The sequence below is a fragment of the Phyllostomus hastatus genome, unplaced genomic scaffold (assembly GCF_019186645.2).
Source record: "Phyllostomus hastatus isolate PE091 unplaced genomic scaffold, TTU_PhHast_1.1 phas_scaffold_129, whole genome shotgun sequence".
Lineage (NCBI taxonomy): Eukaryota > Metazoa > Chordata > Mammalia > Chiroptera > Phyllostomidae > Phyllostomus > Phyllostomus hastatus.
Genome location: NW_025334009.1, coordinates 8,569,158 through 8,592,651, shown reverse-complemented (window position 1 = coordinate 8,592,651; position 23,494 = coordinate 8,569,158). Strand labels below are relative to the sequence as shown.

The following is a 23,494-nucleotide window of genomic DNA, read 5'->3' as shown; positions in this document are numbered from 1 at the left end:
TAAAAAGTTAACACCTACTTAACTCTTGCTCACAAAAACTGAGGCCCTTGTTCTAATTCAGAGGACTGGGAAAAGGGCAGAGGGGTCATTCAGTTGGGAGGTCTTCTGGGGACAGGTGCACAGGGTCCAGCATTCCTCATCGCTGAACGGACAGGCACTCGGCTGCCACGTGCAAGGCTGAGGACGCCACCCTCTGCCACCTGCGTCTGTAAAGTGCCACTGTGTGAAGCTGTGTGACTCACCCACTCCAGTTTGTGACCCACTGCAAGGAGTCCCGAAATGCTCACTTCTGCTCATGCTTATAAGTTTACAATCCAGTAGTACTGGCTGCTCAATCAATTCATAAAATATTCAGTTATACCCTGTAGATAAATACAAAACATTTCCATACCCACACAGTCCCACCACTATAAAAAGTTACATATAAATTACGTAAATTGAGCTTTCTTAACCATTTTCTCAGCTTATGTCCATCCTTACCCTAGATGAAGACAAGTCAAGTTATACCTAAAATATATCGAACTATCCTAAAGGTATCATATTGGACCTAAGTTATCAAAAAGCTGTAAACAAAATTTATCTTGCTCATATCCACGAACCATATTTTTAAGTTTTTAAGTCACCCTGGATCGACCCTCTGAAAAACAAACCAGGCCACATTTTGACTGGTATGGATTTCCAAGGGGTTCCGCAGAGAGGACTGCCAATTACTAACGCTAGCATCGTTGAATCTAGTGGTTTATTGCATCATTCAGTTTAAAAGACCAAAATAATCCCATTCTGATCTTCCAATAACGCTCTCTGAATTGAGCCCCTGGCACCCGCGGTCCGAGTAAGCGTGCCGGACCGGAGAGCATGTGGGGGCGCGCGGCGCGACGCCCGGCCTGGGCACCGCGCGGCCTCACGCCTCCAGCCGCACCTGCAGGCAGACGCCCCAAGTCTCGCCGTCAGTCCGGTTTGGTCGAAATGAGCGCCAAGGACGGAAACCTGAGGTCGAGCGGAGAAGCCGAGAGGGACAGACAGACGACCCTCGTGTGAACGTCGACGGGTCCCTGCCTCACACTCCACAGTCCGACTGCTTCTCCCGCAGCTGCCTCGTCAGTATCTGGTGTGACGACAGAGAAGCCACCCCTATGTGGAAGAGGATCTGCCAGAGGTTCCGCAGCCCGTGCAGGTACACGTTGCCCAGGCAGATGAAGAGCAGCATCAGCGCCACCTTCGCCCTCCTGGCCGGGCTGTAGAACAGGTACAGATAGCACTGCAACGACAGCGGGAGGGGAAGTCCCGTCAGGGGCGGCAGAACGGCCACAGGTCAGACGCAAGACGTGCTTGCACTAGCTTACTGCGCCCGGTGTGTTGCCGTGAGGCTGGGGCTCTCCGGGTAAGTTCCCGCTAACCCCTGGACGGAAGGGAAGGCTCGGAAGAGAGAGGAAGTGGGACACAGATATCACAGGAGGAGTTAGAGCACTGCGCTCCTGAAGGAAGTCTAGGAAACACAGATGGCAGTGCCCAGGCTGAGGTCTCTGCGCTGCAGAGAGGGGAGAGAGGGGTGCAGGGGGCAGATAGCCAGGCCAGGACACCCCGGCAAGGCCGACTGGCCTCCGGGTAAGTCAGGGGTCAGGTGCACAGGGGTCAGGACAGGGGAGACGGCCAGGGGGAGGAGCCGAGCTCTCCCTCCTTCGGCTTTTCCTGAGCGACAGTTACACCGGGGACCACGGTTCCCGGGTCCTCCCCCTGTGCTCTCTTCCGAAGCACCGCTGAGACAGAGCAAGGGACGGTGACTGATGTTTCCTGTGGGGCTACCGCATGGAAAAGAGGCCATTCTTGTTCAGAGAAAGGTGAAAGTAGCTTTTTGGCTCTCTGCTTTTGTTTTTGTTTTTAGAAAAGTACATTCTCAAAAGAGAGCAACCTGACAGAGGCTCTGCGACGCTGGGAGGGAGTGCGGTCCCCATCGAAAGAGCTAACGAGCAGGCACGAAGCTGACGAGACGCCGCCACCGGAGACTCCCGCTGGCAACACCCAAGGCCCCAGAGATGGGCTTCTAAAACGTGAGTGCATTTTCAATTTTGGGGTCAAAATGTCTTTTTTTGCACGATCATCTAATTCTTAAAAATAGAATGTTTTAGGACGTATGTGAGAGAGGAAGTGCCGTAAGAACAAAAATGTTAATTAAAAAAAATTTAAAAGCTTAAGCACGAAGAGAAAGAGCTAAAATCCTAGCCCAGTGGAGGACAAGGAAAGAGAGTTACAGCCAGGCTTTTCCTGGAATTCACGCTGCCTACAGGAGATTCAAAACTCCTTTTAACTCCACCCCTCATGTATGCAGCTCATCCCAAAACAACTAAATATGCAAAGCTCTTTCGTCAATGTTATAACTTGTGTTTCATTTCCCGAGGACAGATCTGAGTCAGGTAGTGTTACTATTACGAACGGGCCCTGACCAGTGTAGTTCAGCGGGTTGGGCATCACCCAGGCTTGCGGGTTCCGTCCCCAGTTGGGGCGTGTACAAGCGGCAACTGATCAGTGTTTCTCTCCCTCTCTTTCCCTCCCCCCTTCTCTGTCTCTAAGAATAAATACAATCTTAAAGAAAAAAAAGAGAAAATTTTTTTTTACCTAGCCCTGTGTTTTAAAAACACATACGCAAACAAAGATAAGACTTCTGCAGAAGGACATTTCTTTTTTTTACCCTCACCCAAGGACAGTTTTCATCACTTTTAGCGAGAGAGAGAAAAGGAGGAAGAGGAGGAAGAGAGACAGAAAGAAAGAGAAATATCGCTGTGAGAGAGAGAAACATTGATTGGTTGCCTTGTTATACGTGTCCCGACTGGGAATCGAACCTGCAACCTGGGTACATACCCTGACCAGGAATCAAACCCGCCACCTTTCGGTCTGTGGGACAAGGCTCCAACCAACGGAGCCACGGCAGCCGGGGCTGCAGAAGGACATCCTGTACTTGGATTGTACACCAAGAAGCAGGAGGCAAGACCCAGCCTCACTCTAGTCAGACCCAACCCAATCCCCACTGCTCTCTCATCCCTCCCTTTCTGGGGGTCAAGTCCAAATTCCTGGGTTCTGTCTGCCACTCTGAAAGGCCCTCGGGCCCAGAGCAACTGGCTTTCCCTTGCCGAGCCCAGAGTTCTTTCTCTGTTAGACGAGAGGACTGAGCAGGATTGGACAGGGTAGGCCTAGGGTCCTTCCACTGAGAGCCCGGCACTGTCTGTGATTTGATCCGAGGCCTTGGTGGAACAAAAACGGAACCTAGAAGATGTGTTGATGGTTTTCCCGCAGAAGAACTAAGTGAGGCCATGGGTTTACCCCACGCACCCAAATCCCAGCGTTTCACCCACCTGGAAAATGCAGGCCACGAAAGGAATAAGGAAAGCCAGAATGTTTCCAATCTCCTCGTGAGCGACCTGCAACAAACAGGGGCACAGAAGAGGAACATTTAGACGAGAGGAGCCACTGTGACGTGAAGCCAGTGCGGCCGACAGCACAGAGTCCTGGCCGGGAGAGACGCACGTCCCTGGCGAGGTCACAGAACAGGGGCTGACAGGCAGCTGCTCTCGGTGACCTGGATGCACCACGCACCCTCCTGTCCCCACACATCTGTGCGCAGCCCTCGGCCTGAAACGTCCCCCCAAACCCCACCGCCTCTCAAAATCTTACTCATCCGTCAATACCAGGCTTTCCCTAATTCCTCCCACCCCCGGGTATGGCCACCTCCTTAGCTGTGTCACCACACTCTGCTTCGTGTCCCCAAGGCAGGAGCTTTGTCTTAACTATCCTGCTGGCCGGGACCGGTTCTAGTGTGTGAGACATCGGTGACGAACAGGGTGCGAGTCATCACAGACAAGAGGAGTGGGAACTGCGCCACACGAGGGCAAGGACGGGGAATGGTGACAGGCAGCCACCGCTCCTACCGCCCGGGCCGGCTGCCAGTCCCCCGACAGCAACACCGCCACGCTTCGGACTCGAGCCACCAGGGACATGGGTGAGCACTATAGCCCTGCCTCTATTCATTTACTTTTGAGATTTTATTTATTTATTTTTAGAGAGAGGAAGGGAGGGAGATAGAGAGGGAGAGAAACATTGATGTGTGGGTGCCTCTCACGCACCCCCTACTGGGGACCTGGCTGGCAACCCAGGAATGTGCCCTGACTGGGAATCGAACCAGCGACCATTTGGTTCGCAGGCTGGCACTCAATCCACTGTATGGCTCTATCTTTAAAAGTAATCTATCTGTTAAGGCTCATGATGGTTCCACACTTTCTAAAAGTGTCTGAAACACTTCAAAATTCAAAATCAGTATTTCAAAAACGATGCCACAGAAAGGTGGTTTGAGAGGAGGAGGCTGGAAAGACACCTTCCCAGTAACGTTTTTGACAAGCACACACAGAATCGGCATCTGCGTGATATAAATCGGACCCTGAGACAACTCTGTGCCAGGGACAAAGAGCCCAAACTTTTGCCCTGGGTGAACGACCCAGCCCCTGCAGTGGCCCCTGGGGTCCCACGGGCCGCCGTGTGGCCAGGCTTCCTTGTCCCGAGCTGTCCGTCTCTCACCCGTATCCCAGAGGCCCCCCTGACTTCTTACAAAGACAGACACAAAAGAGCACGTTTCACATTTGCTCAACTTACTACAAAGAATAAAATTAGAAATGAAAATTTTATTTGAATGTTTAAACCTTCGTGCGTAACAGCCTTATGAATACCACGGTCCCCCCCCGCCCCCCGTGAACCGCGAAGGGAAGGCTACCTGCAAAGAGTGCTCCGCCAGGTGGACGCCACGGACGAGGTTCAGAGCGGCACACATGATGTTGAGGACGAGGGAGAGCACGCCCAGGGCCGTCACCGGCTCCATTCGGACATTCGGAGCTTCACAATGGAAAAAAAAAAAAAAAAGGTGTCCAGTGAAAATAATTTCTATGTGAAAGAAACATAAACCAAGACATTAACTAGACCTGCGCTAATGACAGGCTTTGCTAACCACGCATATTAATTTAAAAAACAGCTGTAGTTCGGGGGGGGGGGGCAAGAAATGAAGGACAGGATGGATGTGGGAATCCGAGGTGAGTTCCTTCCAGAAAGAGGTCCTTCCTTCTCTGAGCAAGCACAGGTCTTCAAGTGTTTCATTTCCCTTCTGTTTAAAGCAGTGGTTCTCAGCCAGGGGCAACATAGCCCCTCAATGGACATGTGGCCATGTCTCCAGACGTGCTGGGTTGTCACACCTGGGGACAGGGCATGACTGCCATCTACTGGGTGAGAGGCCATGAATGCTTCTAAACATCCTACACTGCACAAGACAGCCCCCACAACAAAAGGTTATCCAGTGCAAAATGCTACTAGGCTCGAGAAATCCTGATTTAAAGCAATTGATGGATTACTGTGTACATCAGTTGTCAATTTCCAAAAGCATTTCCATCACACACATCAACCCTCGGCTTGTACAGTGCTCCCCTCTTTCTGTGACCAGGACCATACTCAGGGTCATCGTGCTTTCACAGTAACCCCAGCAAGCGGAATTTTAAAACTTCTGACACAGTTGGGAAGAGGGGGGAAACACTGATGATTTAAGCCAGAAGCTGTTTCTGGAACGCTAAAAGGAACAAGTGATCGTTCTCTCCTTCAAGGTCACTGCTGGAGCCGAGGCTGGCTCACAAAATTGAAGGGTGTCCCACCCATTCTTGCACTCTGCTCTTTCTAAATCGTCCTTTCTTGTCCTCACCTTTCTCACGCACACACGCACATGTACATGCAAATATCCAGCCACCACCCCACTGGTCCCACTGTTCCTGTGTTAGAGTTTCCACTGGACAGGTTCAAGTTTCTGTTGGAAAGAACGTGCTACCTGTACAGACTCTAGCCTCGGGACAATGGGGCGAGTCAAACCAGAGGAAAATGTCCTAGGAAAGTAGGCAAGCTGACACTTTCTGGACCTGCCCCTTTTGTCTGGGTGGTTAAAAACAGAACATACGTACAAAGTCACCCCGTCTTCAGATCCGGCAAAGGAGAAGCACGGGGTCCAACCACCCAGCCCTTCCCTTCCGCAGAAGTCAGGTTCACTCCCGACACAAACTACAATGTACTGGTTGGCATGAAAGCTGATCCAGGAGTTTTATTGGTTGAAACATTAAATTAAAACACAAAGTTAAGCCAAAAGCATGACCTATAGAATTTTTAACATTTAAGCAGTCAGTTTAGTATAAAAGAGTTAAAATAGTTAGGTAGTTATAGTATACACCTCTTGCTTTCAGAGCAAAATTCAGCTCTACACCATTACAAAATTCTTACAATATAAACGCCCACTTCAATTAAAATTGGGTTGATGGTCATTGTAAACCAGGAATGCCAACACCCATGCTTTGTCACACGCTGGGCTGGGCGGCCAATGCCAGACGAAGGCACAGAACTCGGGGGCCCTGCGGTCACACTCACGAACACCTCACTCTCCAGGTAAAGACTCAGCTGCCTGCCGCCAGGGTGGAGGGATGTCCCCAGGCCTCAGGGAGAGCCAGACGGTGACGGTGACGGCACCGGAAGCCCTGGCTCTGGCCCCTAGCCACACTCACCCCATGGCTCTCCCCTCCCTCCATCAAGGAGGGCGGGGGCTCTCGGTGGAGACCTGCAGTGTTTCAGTAAGTGATGAGATAACGGTTCATCGTCGAAGGAAAAGAGACGGATAAAAAACAGGTAGATAAAGACGGATGTACAAACCTGTGTAAGTGGCTCCCAGCAAAAGAGAAAGGCTCTGCTTTATAACATGTAAACCTCTAGACGTCCCCCTGCTTAAGGGACCAATCTGCCACGTCACTCTCCTCCTGAACTTCACTATAAGAGTCGCCTCCCCTCAGACCAACTCACTGTCATAATGGTCAAGTTTTTTATCGCAGCCGCCTGGAAACAACATCGGTCCATATTTCTCCCCACATATTTTATACACCCCCCTAAAAAAAACACCCTCCTAATAAAAGAAACCAATGACCCTTTGAGATACATAACATCCGCTCATCTTCATCGGCGTCGGAGAACGGCAGGCCCCTTACCAGGCTCCGAGCACACCCGCGCGTGACCGTTCATGACCCCGTTGGCCGCGTCCGTGTCCTCCAGGGTGAGGACCGCCGGCGGCTGCAGCTGCAGCTCCTCCTGGACCTTTTCTAAGCTGCTCTTCATCTGAGCGGGACTCGCACAGTTAAAATGCCACTTCACTTTCTGAATGACGCTGTCTGCAAAGAGAGAGCAACCCAAGCGGGCGTACTATCACAATGGATGTTGTAAGACAGTAGGTACAAAATGAACTTGACATTTCCAAGCAGGCTAAGTCAGGAGTATCAAGCTACATACACAAAGGTCAGATGATGACTACATGTCGTTACTGGTCTCGCCCACCTGTCGAGGCAGAGCCGATACAATGCGACGGGCCATCTACAGAGAAGGCAACAACCTGTCCCTGGACCTCGGTGACGAGGGGGTCAGGGGATGACAACTCCATTCTCAGCTCAGCCGCCTGCGAGAGTATCATCATCCCAAGCAACTCACAGAATATTTCTAAGCTTAAAAACGGGGGACAGTTATTCTTGACCGGGTTTTCTCAAGAAAAGGAGTGTAAAATTACCAATGAACATGAATACGTTGTGCAAACTGGCATTATATAGTTGGAAAGTATTAGTATTAATTCTCTTATTCATGCTAGTATTAATTTACTGCCAAGTACTAATAAGTGTCTGGAGCAAAGTTTCATACATAATTCTAATATCACTGTACATTTCCTCATATTCCACTCTTTTCTTTTTCAAAAAAAGATTTTATTTATTTATTTTTAGAGAGGGGAAGGGAGGGGAAAAAAGAGAGGGAGAGAAAGATCAGTGTGTGGTTGCCTCCCCAGCACACCCTACTGGGGACCTGGCCCACCACCCAGGCACATGCCCTGACCGAGAATCCAACCCGGGACCCTTTGGTTCGCAGGCCGGCGCTCAGTCCACTGGGCCACACCAGCCAGGGCTCACATTCCACTCTTAGCCAATCACACGCAAACGTGATGCGGGAAGGGCCTCCTATCGGATCAAGCACACGGCTTCAGAAGGGAGGCACGTGCAGATGAGGGGAGAGAAGAACACAGGCCGCCAGTTACACATCAAATGGCAGCCAAGCGACCCTGCAGCCGTCACCCGTTTGGGGAGAGCTTGCCCTCTTCGCAGGAGGACGGTGGGCCGCGGGCAGCTGTCTGAGTAGCACTCACGGGGAGACTCGGGGGCGGAACCCTCCGTCTCTGTCACAGGAGGTCTATCAGGCTGGGGCCTGCGTACCAGGGAGTTCCCCAGCACCTTCAGGTGACACCAGAAGAGGGTGCTGGCCGGTTCCCCGACAGGCCACACGAGGGACTGAGGGCTATGGCAGACCATGAGGGCCATGGCTGCAGCCTGAGGCGTCGGTGGAAATATTTCTCCTCGGCGCCAGCCCGGCCCTGACCCCCAGCACCGAGTGCCGCCAGCTGCTCCCTCAGCAGCACCAGGGAGACGGCAGCTGTTCACACAGAGACCACAGGTGTCCTCCAACTCCGGCCGTCCCCTCCTCCCAAGAGCTCAGAGTGACTAGGCTCGCACTTGGGAACGGTGCCTCCGCTCTAATTGTCACGCTGTGTTCCACAGCCCCCTCGCGCCCCCCACCCAGGCCTCTGGCATCACCTAGAGAGCAGTATCCTCTTCCAGAGCGGTGCTTCTCAGACCTCCAGGCTTCTCCTTATTTCTAAACGCTTGCAGACTGACACTTTGATATAGAGTGTAGGAATGTCAAATTACTATAAGAACTTCTAAGTACTTATTCTTACTTTCTATATTTACCTAATGATTAAAGAACAAGTCCACACACACACCTTCTGAGTCATGCAGCTCTAGAGCAGCGTTGGCGAAATTTTCTTAAAGGGCCAGATAGTGAAACTTTTAGGTTGATAGGTTACACTGCTGCGCAGCTCTGCTGGAGATGGGCCACAGCAGCCGCAGGCGACGCGGGAAGGACTGAATGTGGCCGTGTTCCACGCCATTCACAAACCAGGTGCTGGCCCCTGCGCCGCAGTCTGCTGGCCCCTGCCCCCAGGGCTGGAGGGACGACAGGCCAGGGAGTTAGACCTTGAGGGTTCCAGGCCTCTTCCCTCGCTGTGAAATCTCAGGACACGCAGCTGCTCCCCAGGCGTATCCTGCTGCCCCCTCCAATGCCTTCCCTTGACGGGCAAAGTGAAAGCTAAGCTACAGAGCTACACGTGCCAACAGCGAACGCAAAAGAGGGTCACAAACCGAATTCGAGGAAGGCGTACGGCCTGGAGGCGAGGCCAACGCGCGTGGCGTCGAAGGAAGCCGCGAACTCCCACCACACGGTCTCCAGGAAGCAGAAGGCCATGGCCGCGGGACACCGGTGGGAGCAGATCGCCATGCAGGCCACATCCCCCGACGAAGAAAAGCTGAAACGAGAGGGCCACATCTACGTCACCAGGGACGGACCCACGGGTTCCCAGCCCACACCCAGACACAGCGCTGCCTCAGCTCTCAAGACCCGCTCGGCCTGGAGCGGCCCTGGAGCCGTCTGTTGTGCACGGACTGCGTCCCCAGCTAGACCTGCCCGGGACCTGCGTCCCCAGCTAGACCTGCCCGGGACCTGCGTCCCCAGCTAGACCTGCCCAGGACCGTGCCTGCCTCACACCTCCTCTAAAACGCACAGCGTATCAGCCGTCAGCCGTGTGTGATCACTCTTACTTCTTCATACAAGAGGACGCGCGTTCCGTGAGAGCGAAGCGGCCTCAGACCCCTCTGCCCCCTAAAGGAAAATGTTTTTCTTTCTCCATCTATGTCAAAAGATCCGCTAACGTTGAATCACCCTGGCATCCTGAAGTCAAGCCTAGTCCTTTCAGGCTGTCGCGCCACCACTTCAAGTTCTGGGGACTCGAGTCCCCCTACCTGTGGTGCCCGCTGACTGCCACTCGCTGTGGACTGGCCCTTCCAGGGTCCCGCCACCTGTGCCGAGGGCTCCTCCCCGTGCCGCCTGTGCTCTCCCTGGAGGCCTGACGCGCAGCACACTTCGTGCAGAGGCTTCCGCACGGGCCTGGGCCCACGGCCCCACGGGCATCATCAGTGTGGCGCGGACGCCGACCTGTGAGCCTTGGCCTGGGGATTCCCAGGCCTCGGGGAGTAGGGAGCATACACTCAAACTCCAGCCCGACACAAGGCACAGCAGCAGGGTTTCCGTTTCTTCGGTGAGACTTTCTTTTCCCTTCCCATTCAAAGCCAGACAGAGATGGGATCCCCGGTGCCGGCGGGCTGGCCATTTCTCGCCGACCACGGCACCGGGGCTGTAGCTGGACGAGAGCCCCGCCTCGCCGCAGGGGTCCTGCTGCGACACCTCGCTCCACACAAGCTCAAAGGCCTGGCCCTTCACCGGTGCTGAGGCTCAAACCCTGGGTTCACTGTGACACAGCTCACCCACGTACCACCCTTGACATTCTGTTCCTCCTTTGATTTCAGTACTTTGGGGTGTCTTTCTCTCAAGCTCAGCTACACATTTTTTTTTTAACTTTTGTAAATATTTACACACATTTCTGGGTATTTCTGGCAGGAGGTCATTTTAGGTTCTACGGATCTACCACCTTCTTGTACTTGGAAGTCTTTATACAGAACATGTTTTCGATTTTTAAAAAGGATGACCTCCTCCTTCTACAAGGAATTTCCCAGCAGGACCCAAGTCTCTCTAGGAGGGAGGTGTTTCTATTGGAAAGATGACCCCTACGTGTGGGCTGAACCGTGTCCCCCCCAAAACATACGCTGAAGCCCTAACCCCTAGCACCAGTGAATGTGACCTTCTTTGGAAACAGTCTTGGCGGACGGAATCGGGATACAATGAGGCCACAGCGGATCGGGGCGGGCCTCTGTCCGGTGACTGGTGTGGATGTTGGCCACCGAGGCAGAAAGAAGCAGCCCAGTAACCGACGGGGCAGAGACTGGAGTGACGCTTCTGGGCGACCCAGGATGACAAGGGCTGCTGGCGGCCACCAGAGGGGGCCAGAGAGAGCACGGCCCTGCTGGCACGCTGCTGTCAGACTTCTGGCCTCCGGGGTGTGAGAATAAAGTTCCGTTGTTTCAAGGCAGTTTATGGTGACCTGTCATGGCAACCCTTGGAAAACAATTCAACTCCTTAAACCACAAAAGAAGCTCATGGTATGGCTCACCTGTAAGGGGAAAAGTCTCAGTTTTCCTCTGCGAAAATGACGAATATTAAATTCAAACTTTGAGTAGTGAACATTTTATACTCCATTGTGCAAAAAACCTGAAGTACCCGGAACTTCATTTGAAGTCACAGGGTTTTTTTCCTTAACTGAGAAGGGGTTTCCTTCCTCCTTGAGGTTCGGCACCCAGTTCCCAGGGATGTTGGGTTATCGCCGCATCGTGAGGAAGACGGCTTCAGGCACCCAGAGAAAGGGGTCACCAACGCCGGCCAGCGGAGCCCTGTGTTCGCTCCCAAGCACCCCAGCCCACACTGCGGGGGGGGCAGCTGTACAAGCCTGCTGTCTGGCCCCCGCATCGGGGGTGGTCCCTTCTCACCTGACTCGGCCGGATGCCTGGAGTCGGCCAGATGCCTGGAGTCGGGCCTGGACTTTCCCTTTTGTGTTTCTGATTACGGGACTGAGTTGCCCTAAAAGGACCCCACCTTATCAGGTAAACTGAACACTGTTTGAGGGGAGCAAAAGGGACTTGGAAAGTGAAGGCTACATGTTAGAAAACAATGATGTAAAATCTGTAACAAGCCGTTTTGGTATTTCCAAACCCGACATCCCTGGGAATTGGGTGCCGAACCTCAAGGAGGAAGGAAACCCCTTCTCAGTTAAGGAAAAAAACCCTGTGACTTCAAATGAAGTTCCGGGTACTTCAGGTTTTTTGCACAATGGAGTATAAATGCCTCCGTAGAGTGCCCTCTGCTCCGAGCCCTAGAATAAGAAACGGTAACACACACGAGGGTGCATCGGGCCTTGGTGCCCGGTGGCCGGCTCGCAAACCCTGGCGCTGCCACTTCCTAACTGCATAACCCTTCGGCGAGCCACTCCACCTCCGTTTCCTCCTCTGCAAACAGCTGTGACTCTGCCGGCTACCTCGGAAGCCCCAGAAAGCACTTGTAATAACAGTGCCTGGCCCAGAGAAAACACTTAGTGATGCTGGCGGTTATTACCGTGATGCCTGTAACCACCTGATTCCTGCCTCCACTGGGGCACGTCCCCACTCCATCGTATTTAGCTGTATGTCTCTTGTTCCTTCCCTCGGCTTTAAGTTCCTTGAGAAAAGGAACCTGTGTGTGCTCATGTTTCATGGCCCTGCTCCATGGCCCTATTAAAATTTTGTAATATAATTTATTTAAGTGAAAAAATTTTAAAAGCAAAACCTGAAGACAAGAACTATAGGTCTTTTTTTCTTATTTTCGTGGCCTTCTCCCTCTCCTTTTCCTTCCCTCCCTCCCTTTTTTCCACCGCTGCACCTGGTGCAGAAAAACCAAAGGCATGAAAGCCGGTTGAAGCCGGGTCTCCCAATGCGACTCTCGCGGGCGTGCCACCCACACAGGCAGCAGCAGGGCAGCCGCACTGCGAGTCCTCCCGACTCTGCTGTAAAGACACACGCCCTCCGACCACGGTCTGATGGCTGGTCCACTCTCAACGCACCGTGTGATGAGCGTAACGTTACCTCAATGTAGGGTTAAAAGTACCCCGAACGTGGCTGATATTCTGGAAAAGTGAGCGTGTTTGCTTGCTTACTGTATGCTGAAGTCACGTCCTCGTGCAGAGCCTCGGCCTGGGTACTGGGCCAGCCGCACGGCTAAAGTCTTGAGCCTTCTCCTGGACTCCAGGAACTCCTGGCTGTGGTAGAAGTCAGTGGAGGCCGAGAGGGGCAGTCCATCCCTCACCCTTACCACGCAGGCAAAGAGGATCAGGGACATGGTCCGCAAGAGGAGTCATGAGGACACCTGAGGGAAGCAAGGTCACCTTATTACTGAGGACCGGGCGACAGTGCCAGAGACACCCTGCCCTCGAAACGTGTGCTGTTTTACCCTCGCCCCCCGCTACAACTGCAAATGCCGCTTCTATTATCATGTCCCTGCCCTCTGTGGCTACGCCACTCCCAATCTTCCCCTGCATTAACCCTCCTGTCTCTCCCGTACTTGCAATCCTCCTTTCCAGAGTTAAACCAGCCGGGATAAGGGAGAAAGGAAGGGAGAAGCCAGAAAGCAGGGCCGGAGGGCTCAGGAGCAACAGCCGTCACAGTGGGCGGCAGGTCACAGGCAGCAAGATGACCCCAAAGGGCCAGGACATAGCTGACGCTGAAGCAGCAGGAATGGGGTCCCATGACCTGTGCATTTCAGGCCACCCAGGGAGGCAGGGGCTAAGCAGTTCAGGTGCCACACCCTCACCCCAGAGCAGGGGTTCTGAGCATGCAACCTAAAGCAGCAAGGTAGTAAGGACAGCAGAGGGCAAAAATGGAACTGAGAGAGTCTAGTGTGTCCTCGTGAATTTTTGCAAATTTCTGATACAGAGCCAGTCTTCAAAATGATGACTGAGCTCCTACAGATGGTTAAAGGAAGTCATTTAGCAGATTATATTACAGTAAGATACTAAATATTTGGCCCTAATATGTGGGCACCATTTAGAAACAAAGGGAAACAGATTCGGAGCCCTCATGGTGCCTTTGGCAAATCAGAACAAGGTGCTCCTGTGTGTAGGACCAGTTCTGCCGGCAGAGCCCGGCTGGGCTGTAGCCCCATCTGTTGACTCTGCAGGTGCCTGCATGGGGCGTGACACGCACGTGTGCACGTGGCCGCCCTGCAAGCAGGGATTAGTGAGCTGGCCATCGCGGCTTTGACGGGTCTGCCCGTGCACCGCACATCTCGCCTCACAGATCCTGTTCACCAGTTCCTCTACCGGAGAGGATGCTGGGTACCCACGCTGGTTAATGGGTTCCCACGCTGGTGGGCTTTCCTTCCAAAGGACTCTGTGGGTGTAACCTCAGTTGGCATCTCAGTTCCTGTGAGATGGAGGAAAGGGGAGCCCCCAGGACGCACCCTGCTCTCGTCACCCCTGTGTAGTCTTCGCCTATAACTTGCCACTCTTCTAGTCTCTCCACATCCAAATGCTGTCTCCAATCTCCCCTTTCCGTGAGGCCGTCCCAGACCCGCCCAGCTAGAAGGACTTCTCCCTCCTCGTTCTCTAGATTACTGATTGGTCACTTCCACTGCCTAAGTGTAGGTTCTAACAATAAAGACCATCTCGCGAATGGATGAATGAATGATTATTCCCATTTTACACATGTAGGAGCTGCCTTGGTATAAATATACAGAGGGGAAAAAGATAAATTACTTAATTTACCAGCCAACAGACCCTACACAGTCCACTTGTCTTATCCCCCAACACCTTCCAACACTGGGGAGGAAACATGTGACACTCCCCAGGAAGATACACCCACACCATCGTCCCCGCACCATCGGCAGGGCCAGCCCATTGCCAGACGAGCCTGTGGGCTATCCCCCCGCTGCCAGGCCAGTGGTACTGCCTGGCAGCCTGTGGTCGCTGCCTGGCCAGTGCTGAGACCTCTAGGATCAGAAAGAGAGCATCAGGGGATGGATAGATGGATGGAGGTTAGTAACATTATCTTCTATACTTTTGTGAATGTTTGAAATATTTCATTTAGAAAAAGATGTTTAAAAAAGTTACAATGCACAAAACCCTGAAAGAGATGGGGGAGACTACAAGGTCAGCCTGAGACTAGGGTTTAGGGTCTAAACCAGAGCTTCAACTTGCCTACTTCCTTGAGAACGGTGTTCATCAGCGAGAGCCATTCTGCAACGCAAGAAGGGAAGTGTTTAAGAACACTTGTAATAAAGATGTGTCTAAGGAGAGTGCTTGCTTTAAAAACAAATGCAGCGGGTGATGAGATACCAGGACGAGAGACAGGACAGAAACACACCCAAGGCAAAATAAGAAAGACACTGTTTTGGAAGCTGAGTAGACTGTAAGTTCTTCCAAGGGAAAGCGGTATGCATTTACCCCAACCGTCGGCCCCAGAATATCCCCTCCGGTGCTATCTTTACGGGGCACCGCCGACACGCCGACACGCCGGGTATCATGTTGAGCCAATGAAAAGGAAAGTTTCCTTCCCAAGGGACAGTAATCACAAGAACCAGTTCTACCACTTGCCATCCAGCCTCTGCTTCTTCCATTTTAACCTTTTGGTGATCGAACCTGCTTCTCCTCAAACAACAGTATTTGAGATGAATAAAAACTGTCTTTCAGCCCTGACCGGCATGGCTCAACTGGTTGGGCATCGTCTCACACAGCAAAAGGTCACTGGTTTGATCCCTGGTCAGGGCACATGCCCGGGGGCTGTGGGTTCAGTCCCCAGTCAGGGTGTATACAAGAGGCAACCCTACTGCCCTGGCTGCTGTGGCTCAGTGGATTGAGTACTGGCCTGCAAATCAAAGGGTTGCTGGTTCAATTCCCAGCCAGGGCACATGCCTGGGTTGCAGGATGGGTCCCCAGATGGGGACATTTGAGAAGCAACCACACATCAATGTTTCTTTCCCTTTCTTTCTCCCTCCCCTCCCCTCTCTCTAAAAATAAATACATAAAATCTTTAAAAAATAATAGAAGATTTAATAAGATTGAGAGTCTCATAACATAATGCCCCAAATGCCCACATTTCAATAGGAAATCTCAACTTGAATTACAAGAGACAATCAACGATGCCAACACCAACGTGACCCAGATGACAGAGTTATCTGGGACTTGGAAGCAGCCATCATAAAAACCCTTCAATAAGCAGTAATAAACACACTTGAAACCAATAAAAAATAAAAAGAAATAGAAGGTATAAAGAACCAAACAAGTTTTAGAATTTAAAAAAACACACTGCCATTTCGTGGGGGTTTTGTCGCAGCGGTCAGAGAGAGAGGACAGCGGTCTGGCTTCATTTCTGGGTCGAAGGTGGCCCTCTGCCCCTGCAGAGGTGCGGCAGGAGAAGGCACCGCCCCAGCTGGGGCGGCAGAGGAAGCTGGGGACGTGACAACTACAGGCGAAGACACAGATGGAAGAGGAGATCCCACAGCGGTACGCAAGAGAGCAGACATTGTGAACCACGTCACCAGTCTAAAGAACCTGACTGGTACACGGAACTAGTAGCATTTTCATGCGAATAGTTTTAATTATCCATTATTAGCTTACATAGTTTTCAGCTGTCAAATCATTTTATAATTCCGTGAACAAATATTCGGAAATTACTGAATGCCTGTTATAGGCTGGACACTACAGAAGTGCTGAGGCTGCCGCTGTGAATGAGACGGAGTTCCCACGTGTGTGTCTCTGGGGGTGGCGGGAACAGTTAGGTCCTGGCTGCCAGCAACGGAGGGAGATAAGACACAGACATCAACAGTGATGATAGGACGCTGATGCCTTGAACTTGTATGTAGGAGGGAGATATGTGTGTTAGGGTGCTCCTCTGGAGTCCCATGGACGGGAGATAGGGAGGGGCAGGGAGGGAGAACTGCAGACGGGGAAAGAGCGTGCACTACTCGGGTGAGTCACAGCGCCCTGGGGGCTCGTCACTCACACTGCGCTCTGCAGGTTGTTTTTGTCGATGAGCCCGTGGATACCTGGGGAGTTTTAGAAGCACGGTTATTATGAAAACCATTCCTTTGCACAGGTGGTAGCCAGTGATTTAGGAAAGGGCCTCAGTAGAAGTTTCCAATAACAACACCAACACCAAAGAAGTGAATTAAGAAAAACACTCGGAGCCCTGGCTGGCGTAGCTCAGTGGATTGAGCGTGGGCTGCGAACCAAAATGTCGCAGGTTCAATTCCCAGTCAGGGTACATGCCTGGGTTACAGGCCATGACCCCCAGCAACCGCACATTGATGTCTCTCTCTCTCTCTCTCTCTCTCTATTCCCTCTCTAAAATAAATACATAAAATCTTTTAAAAAAAAGAAAAACACTCGGTGAATGAGCTCAACAGCGTAAGGGAGGGGACAGAAGAACGAATCCGTAAACGTGAGTACAGAACGTAGAAATCACCTAATGTGAACAATCGGAGAGAAACTAGATTTTGAAACACCATCGAGAGCTTCGGGGTCCGTGGGACTAGAACCAATCATCTGACATTCATTTCACTGGATTCCCGCAGCAGAGGGGAAAGTGGGAGGGACGGAAAAAGTATTCAAAGAAACAATGTCTGGAAACTCCCCAAATTTGGCAAACGACATAAACCCCCCAAATCAAAAAGCGGAATAAATCCCAGGAAGGGTAAACCCAGAGGAACGCATGCCCACATCCGTGGTGGTCAAACTCAGGGAAACCAGACACTGAAAACCCTGTGAGAGACGAGAAACAATGCTTTACCTTTGGGGGAAAGCCGGCCCCAGGACGGCAAATTTCTCACAGAAATTATGGAAGCCAAAGGGACGCACATTTTTCCGCTGCTGAAAGAAAAGAACTGCCGGCCCAGAACTCTGTATTTTCAGCAAAAATGTCTTCCAAGAGTGAAGGGAAAATTAAAATATACTCTGATGAAAGGACACTAAAGGAAGGTGTTTCCAGTGTATCTGCCCTAAGAGAATGACGAAAAGGAGTTCTCTAAACTAAGGAGTTCAGCAAGATTGAACATACAATCAACAATCAACATACAAAAAGCAACTGCATTTTTACATACTAGCAATGAACATGTAGAAACAAAAATAAAATACCGTTTATAATCACTCAAAAAATGATCTCAGCAAAGCTATAATTTTTTAGATTTAATACTTAGGTGTGGCCCTGGCTGGCGTAGCTCAGTGGATTGAGCGCAGGCTGCAAACCAAAGTGTCGCAGGTTCGATTCCCAGCCAGGGTACATGCCTGGGTTGCAGGTCATGACCCCCAGCAACCGCACATTGATGTTTCTCTCTCTCTCTCTCCCTCCCTACCTCCCTTTCCTCTCTAAAAATAAATAAATAAAATCTTTAAAAAAAATACTTAGGTGTGAACACAACCTGTACAGTCCTTGCATACTGAAAACTACAAAACATTGCTGAAAGAAATCAGAGAAGTCCTAAATAAAGAGATATACCATGTTCATGGATTGGAAAACTCAATGTAGCAAAGATGTTAGTTCTCCCCCAAATTGATATGTAGGTTTAATACAATTCTTATAAAAAATATCAACAAGAGAGTTTGTAGATATAGATAAAATTATTATATAGCTACAGTAATCAAGATTGTGTAGTGCTGGCAGAGGAAAGGACACATAGGTCATTGGAACAGAACAGAAGACACAGCAGTGCATGTACCTACATGTACAGCCAAATGATTTTTGACGAAGGTGCAAAAGCAATTCATTGGAGGAAGGACAGTCTTTTCAACAAATGGTGCTGGAGCAATGGATATCTACAGCAAAAAGGAACCTTGACCTAACCTCACGCATTACATAAAAATTAACTCAAAATGTATCATAAATTTGAATGTTAAAAGATAAAACTATAAAAGTGGAAGACAGTGTGAGAGAAGACCTTCAGAACCTAGGGAACACGCCTTAGATACGACACCGAAAGCACACTCCGTAAAAGAAAAACCAGCAAACTGCATTGCACCGAAATCCAGAATTTGGCTTTGCAGAAGCCCGTGTGAAAAGGGTGAGAAGACAAGCTAGAGCTTGGGAGAAAAATATTTGTAAACCATACATTCAATCATGTGCGCTAGACAGTATCTGGAATTTATGAAGAACTCTCAAAACTCAACAAACACTAAAGAAACAATCCAGCCAGAAATGCACAAAGCGCGTGAAGGGATATTTCGCCACAGAGGATGCGCAGGTGGCAAATGAGCACATGGAAAGATGTTCAGCACCACTAGCTACTAACGGGAATGCAACTTAAGATTACAATGAGATAATGCTACCTACCTATCAGAACAGCTAAAATTTTTAAAAGTGACAACATCAAATGCTGACAAGCATGCAGAAACTGGATCTCTCACACATTTCTAGTAGGACTGGAAAATGGTACAGTCACTCTGGAAAAGTCTGACAGTTTCTTGTGAAACGAAACATGCAATTACCAAACAATCTATTAATCACACTCCCAAAAACTTGCCCCAGAGAAACAGAAACTTATGTCCACACAAAGACCTGTGTACAATTATTCATAACAGCCAAAAACTGGAAACAACTAACATGTCCTACAAATAATGAATGGTTTTAAACAAAACATAGTACATTCATACCATGTAATACTACTTAGCCGCATAAAGGAATAAACTGTTGGAACACAGAACAACTTGGATGGATCTCAAGAGCACTGAGTTGAGTGAAAAAAAAAAGAAGTCAATCTCAAAGGTCACATATATATGAATTCTTTTATGCAACATTCTCAAAATGGGAAAATTACAGTGACTGGTGGGTGCCAAGGGTGAGGAGGTGGGGCGTGGGTGTGGCCGTAAAGGGACAGCGAGGGGAAAACTGCTGAGGTGACAGAATAGTTCTGTGTCTTGATTGTGACGGTGGCCAAAGGCATCTGGATCTGAGGGAGCTATGCACACTCTGGCCCTGGCCGGGTGACTCATCTGGTTAGAGTGTTGTTCTGATACACCAAGGTTGCTGGTTAGGTCCTTGGGCAGGGCACTCACAGGAAGCAACCAATGAGTGCACAGATGAGAGACACAACAAACCCATGTTTCTTGCTCACACTTGCTATCTCTAAAAATCAATAGAAAAGAACTATGCACACTTTTTATTAATGTTCATTTCCTGGGCCTGATATTATACGATAGTTATGTAAAATGTTCTATCTTTGCAACTTCTTGTGACTATAATGATTTGTATTTTAAACGCTGATAAAAAGAGTATTAACTTGTCTTTATACCACTTACATTATGCTCAGACTTTTTATGTTCAAATGTCATTTTTCAGTATCTCTACTAGAAGAATAACCTTTCCTTCCAATTAACTGTAGTTCTGATGATTTATGCATGAACACTGTGGGGTGTGTTTTATAGTGAGCGGCTGCATAACTACATAACATTCTCAGTCGGGAAGGTACTATCACCTCGGGGCTCATTAACATAAAAGCTGTTTGCAGGTAACTAGCCTTTGGTTTTAAACAGGAAAACAGCCCAATGTATCCAGGAAATCATGCCACACTTACAGAAAAATATATTATCAATTACACAAGGACAAAAGCAGCCTCAGAGTGCTCACACAGAAACATGAGTCTGTCTTCTAGGTCTTAACAGCTCCTTTGATAGGCCAATGGACCTTGAACCTGGTACCATGCTTATGACATATTAGGGAGCCCTCAATAAAAACTGCTAAGCAAATGAATGGATGACCTAAGAGGCTGCCTTATTTCTGCTCACTGAAACAAGAAATGTGGTTTGCAGACCTTGCCATATTCTGACCTATTCAGGGTGGGGCAAGTAGGTTTACAGTTGTTCATATGGAAAATTACACAATAATAAATAATAATAATCCAAGAATAAACTCTATGTTTCGAGTAGTCACAACTGTAAATCTACTTTTGCCCACCCTGCATTTTGAACATTTTCCCACAGTCAATCTCTAATTGGAGAGAAAAATAGAAAGAGGTGTACATACATGGAATTTCTTAAAAGCAGAAAGTGGGGTTGTAATCAAATATACGGCACCCAAAGTATTACTAGCTGTGATTAAAATATTAACCTGCCTCCCCATTTCCTAAATCCTCTTCTCAGCTCTATTTATAAGCTGCTCATGAAATAGATGACCCCTATTCTACCAGCAAAGACTTTGTGCCTAGCTCTAGGCCATCCTTCTTCCCACTGTTTTTTCCTCTCCCCCTTACTCAAAACTCCTCCCAAATCCTTGCCCCATACACTCCTCCTCCCTCCCTCCAAGAGAGAAAGAAAAGGGGAGACAAACACAATATTAAATGACAAAGCCTTGCAAAACAGTAATTTAAACAGGCAAAACAAGTTTCATTTGGCACACAAATATTCAAACACAAGTTTTCACCATAAGGCGCATTGCCCACTCCTCATAAACGTAATACAGAAGAAAAATGTGAACTCTGATCAGATTCACCGTCAGCTACAGGACTTTAATGTCTGCAGACCACACAGGCTCCTCCCTTCCCTTTGCTTGGGGGTGGTTTGGGGAGGAGGGTGGAAGTCAACTGTCATTTGTTAAGAGCTAAGATTAAGCGACTGAACTTGATAGCAACTAATATCATATGCCAAGCATTGTGTTAGGAACTTTTACGCTGATAGTGTTATTCAATGCTTCTCAAATCCAGCATTTGGTATTACAGCCACACTATTTCTCTAAAACAATGCCTTCTCTTAGGGCGCTGATATGGAACACTAATTAGAGACCTGTTAATAGGAGCCAAGGCCTAGGGTTTCACTTGTTACAACTGCTCTTTACTCATTGTGTTCCTTTGAAAAAGCCAGTTTTCCTCTGTCAGTCCCCTTTCAGATGCAGTTGACCTCTGAAGCTCTTTGAAGAATAAAAAACTTTGGGACCCCAAAATGTCCTGTGTGTAAACATACACATTATAACATCATCATCTAAGATGTGTTTTCCAGAGCAAATGCTATTAGGTCCATTTTAATCCTGTTTAGCAATATTAAATCATTTTCAAATACTTATATTTTCGTTTCACTAAAATTATCTTTGTTGGGATTAATTCCTTTCTGTATCAAATTTAATGAACACTTATCCTACCCAATGGTCTGACCATGTCACAGATTTCACCAACTACTTTTCGTTATGGGTAATATCTTTTGTGGCTTTGATTTATTCCATCCTAATTTCTCCCCGGAGTGCTTTATCCTCCTGGCTCTGGAGGTCTAGATGTAAGCTTACAATGGACCCAAAGTACACACCCCCTCCTACTACACCTGGTGTTCAGAAAAGCTGATGTAGCGCATACAGTATGTAGTAAACCAAGTCTTACAATACCGGCACGCTAAGGGAAGTTTGCTATTAAAACTAAACAATACTCTGACGTGAGCTTCGTGGATAATTAAGGAAATAATCGCCCGCTCTCTCTTTTGGACACACCCCGTCTCCTCCCACAGGAAGCAGCGCTCCAAGCGCATCCATCAGCTGAGGGTTCCTGCAAGTGCGCGCCTGAGATCGTCCCGGAGTCTGGAGTGCAAAGCGCAGAACAAATCGAAACAGGTGATTACGGGAAGCCCCGGGAAGCCCCAGGGGGCTAGGCTGGGCCAGAGAGAGGGGCGGGCCCGGAACCGCCTCCACCTCCAGGCCCGCCCTGCGCCACACCCGACCCCGCCTGCTCTCAGCTAACGGGACGCCCCCGCCCGCCGGCCCTCACCTTGCCCCGACGGCGGCCTCCGGCAATCAGCGGCCTCCCTCCGCGCCGCCGAGCCACCTGCCGCCCCCTCTGCAATCTAAGCTCACGGGGAGCACCCGGCCCAGGTCGCTGGCCGCCCAGGCGCAGGTAGGCGGCGGTGCGCGTGCGCGAGTTTTCAACCTCCATTCGCTGCTGCTAAGTAACACCCGCACCCGAAGCGACCAATCCTGGCGCGCCTCCACGGTCCGGCCCGGCAGCGTCTGGAATGAAGGGGTTCTTAAAGGGCTGCGACCCTAAAGCGGAGGGGGCGTGACTGGACTCGCACCTCCCACCTTCCCGTCTCCCGGCTCTCACCCACGTGGGTTTATCCGCCTGTAATTCCCACGTCGCGAGGTGCTAGGAGGCTTCGCGCTCTAAACTCGATTCCTGCAGGAGTAACAGACAGGACTGACGCACGGAGGCAAGGAGGTTTAGCGTGAAGGCGCGACACGCCCCGGGCGTGGGTTCCGACGTCCGTGCCACTGGTTGGGAGGCCCGAGATAGGCAAACCGAAGAGCACAGCCTCCTGCCAGCCTGGATGAGGTGCCAAAGTCTAGGGACACACCCCAGTCTGGGTAGGAGACACTCACAGAGGGATGGCCAGCTGAGGGGAGATTAGAAAGCAGAGTTCATCCATTTATGCCTTCAACAAATTTTGAGCACCTGCTACGTGCCAGGCTCTATGCCAGCCAGGGACTGTGGACATAGCGAGGAACTTCTGACACTAACAACTATGTTACAAGAGGTCGGCAGACTGAGAGCACCCATCAATTACACATCCGTGTTTGATTAAATACGCACTGAGATATGTGCACTCCAGAGAGGAGCTTCTGTCCTGCACTTTGCTCCTGATGGTTCCTCCTCTATTCACTGTTTTCTGTAGAAGCTCTTGGAGCTTTCCATGGAAACGGAGCCTGTTTGGGGGGTAACAGTACAGACCTGGGAACCAGGAAACCCTGAGTCCTGGCCCAGCTTACACATGTTGCCCCACTTCTCTCACTGGGTTTACCCCTCTGTGAAATGGGATGAAAGCTGCTTCCTGGCAAGGTTGAATAAAAGGATTGTGGAGGGAACTCCCAGCAAAAGCAGACGAGCCTGCTTTGGATCTGGGCCTTCACTCAGG

The 23,494-nt window shown here is 50.1% G+C and overlaps 1 protein-coding gene across 2 annotated transcripts; it reads right to left on the bottom strand.

Moving 5' to 3' along the window:
• Positions 1 to 725: 725 nt before the first annotated feature.
• SEC22C (SEC22 homolog C, vesicle trafficking protein) lies at positions 726 to 22,818 on the bottom strand. 2 transcript variants are annotated; one of them, XM_045857274.1, is made up of 7 exons: positions 22,687 to 22,818; positions 12,782 to 12,990; positions 9,288 to 9,451; positions 7,044 to 7,223; positions 4,757 to 4,875; positions 3,348 to 3,413; positions 726 to 1,258 (listed from the first exon to the last, which is right to left on the bottom strand). In XM_045857274.1, exons 2-7 carry the CDS (start codon positions 12,961 to 12,963, stop codon positions 1,058 to 1,060), a joined length of 912 nt encoding a protein of 303 aa, XP_045713230.1. In that variant the 5' UTR covers positions 12,964 to 12,990; positions 22,687 to 22,818; the 3' UTR covers positions 726 to 1,057. The 2 variants fall into 2 exon arrangements, with proteins under 2 accessions (XP_045713230.1, XP_045713229.1); XM_045857273.1 differs by lacking the exon at positions 22,687 to 22,818 and adding an exon at positions 22,354 to 22,500.
• Positions 22,819 to 23,494: the final 676 nt, after the last annotated feature.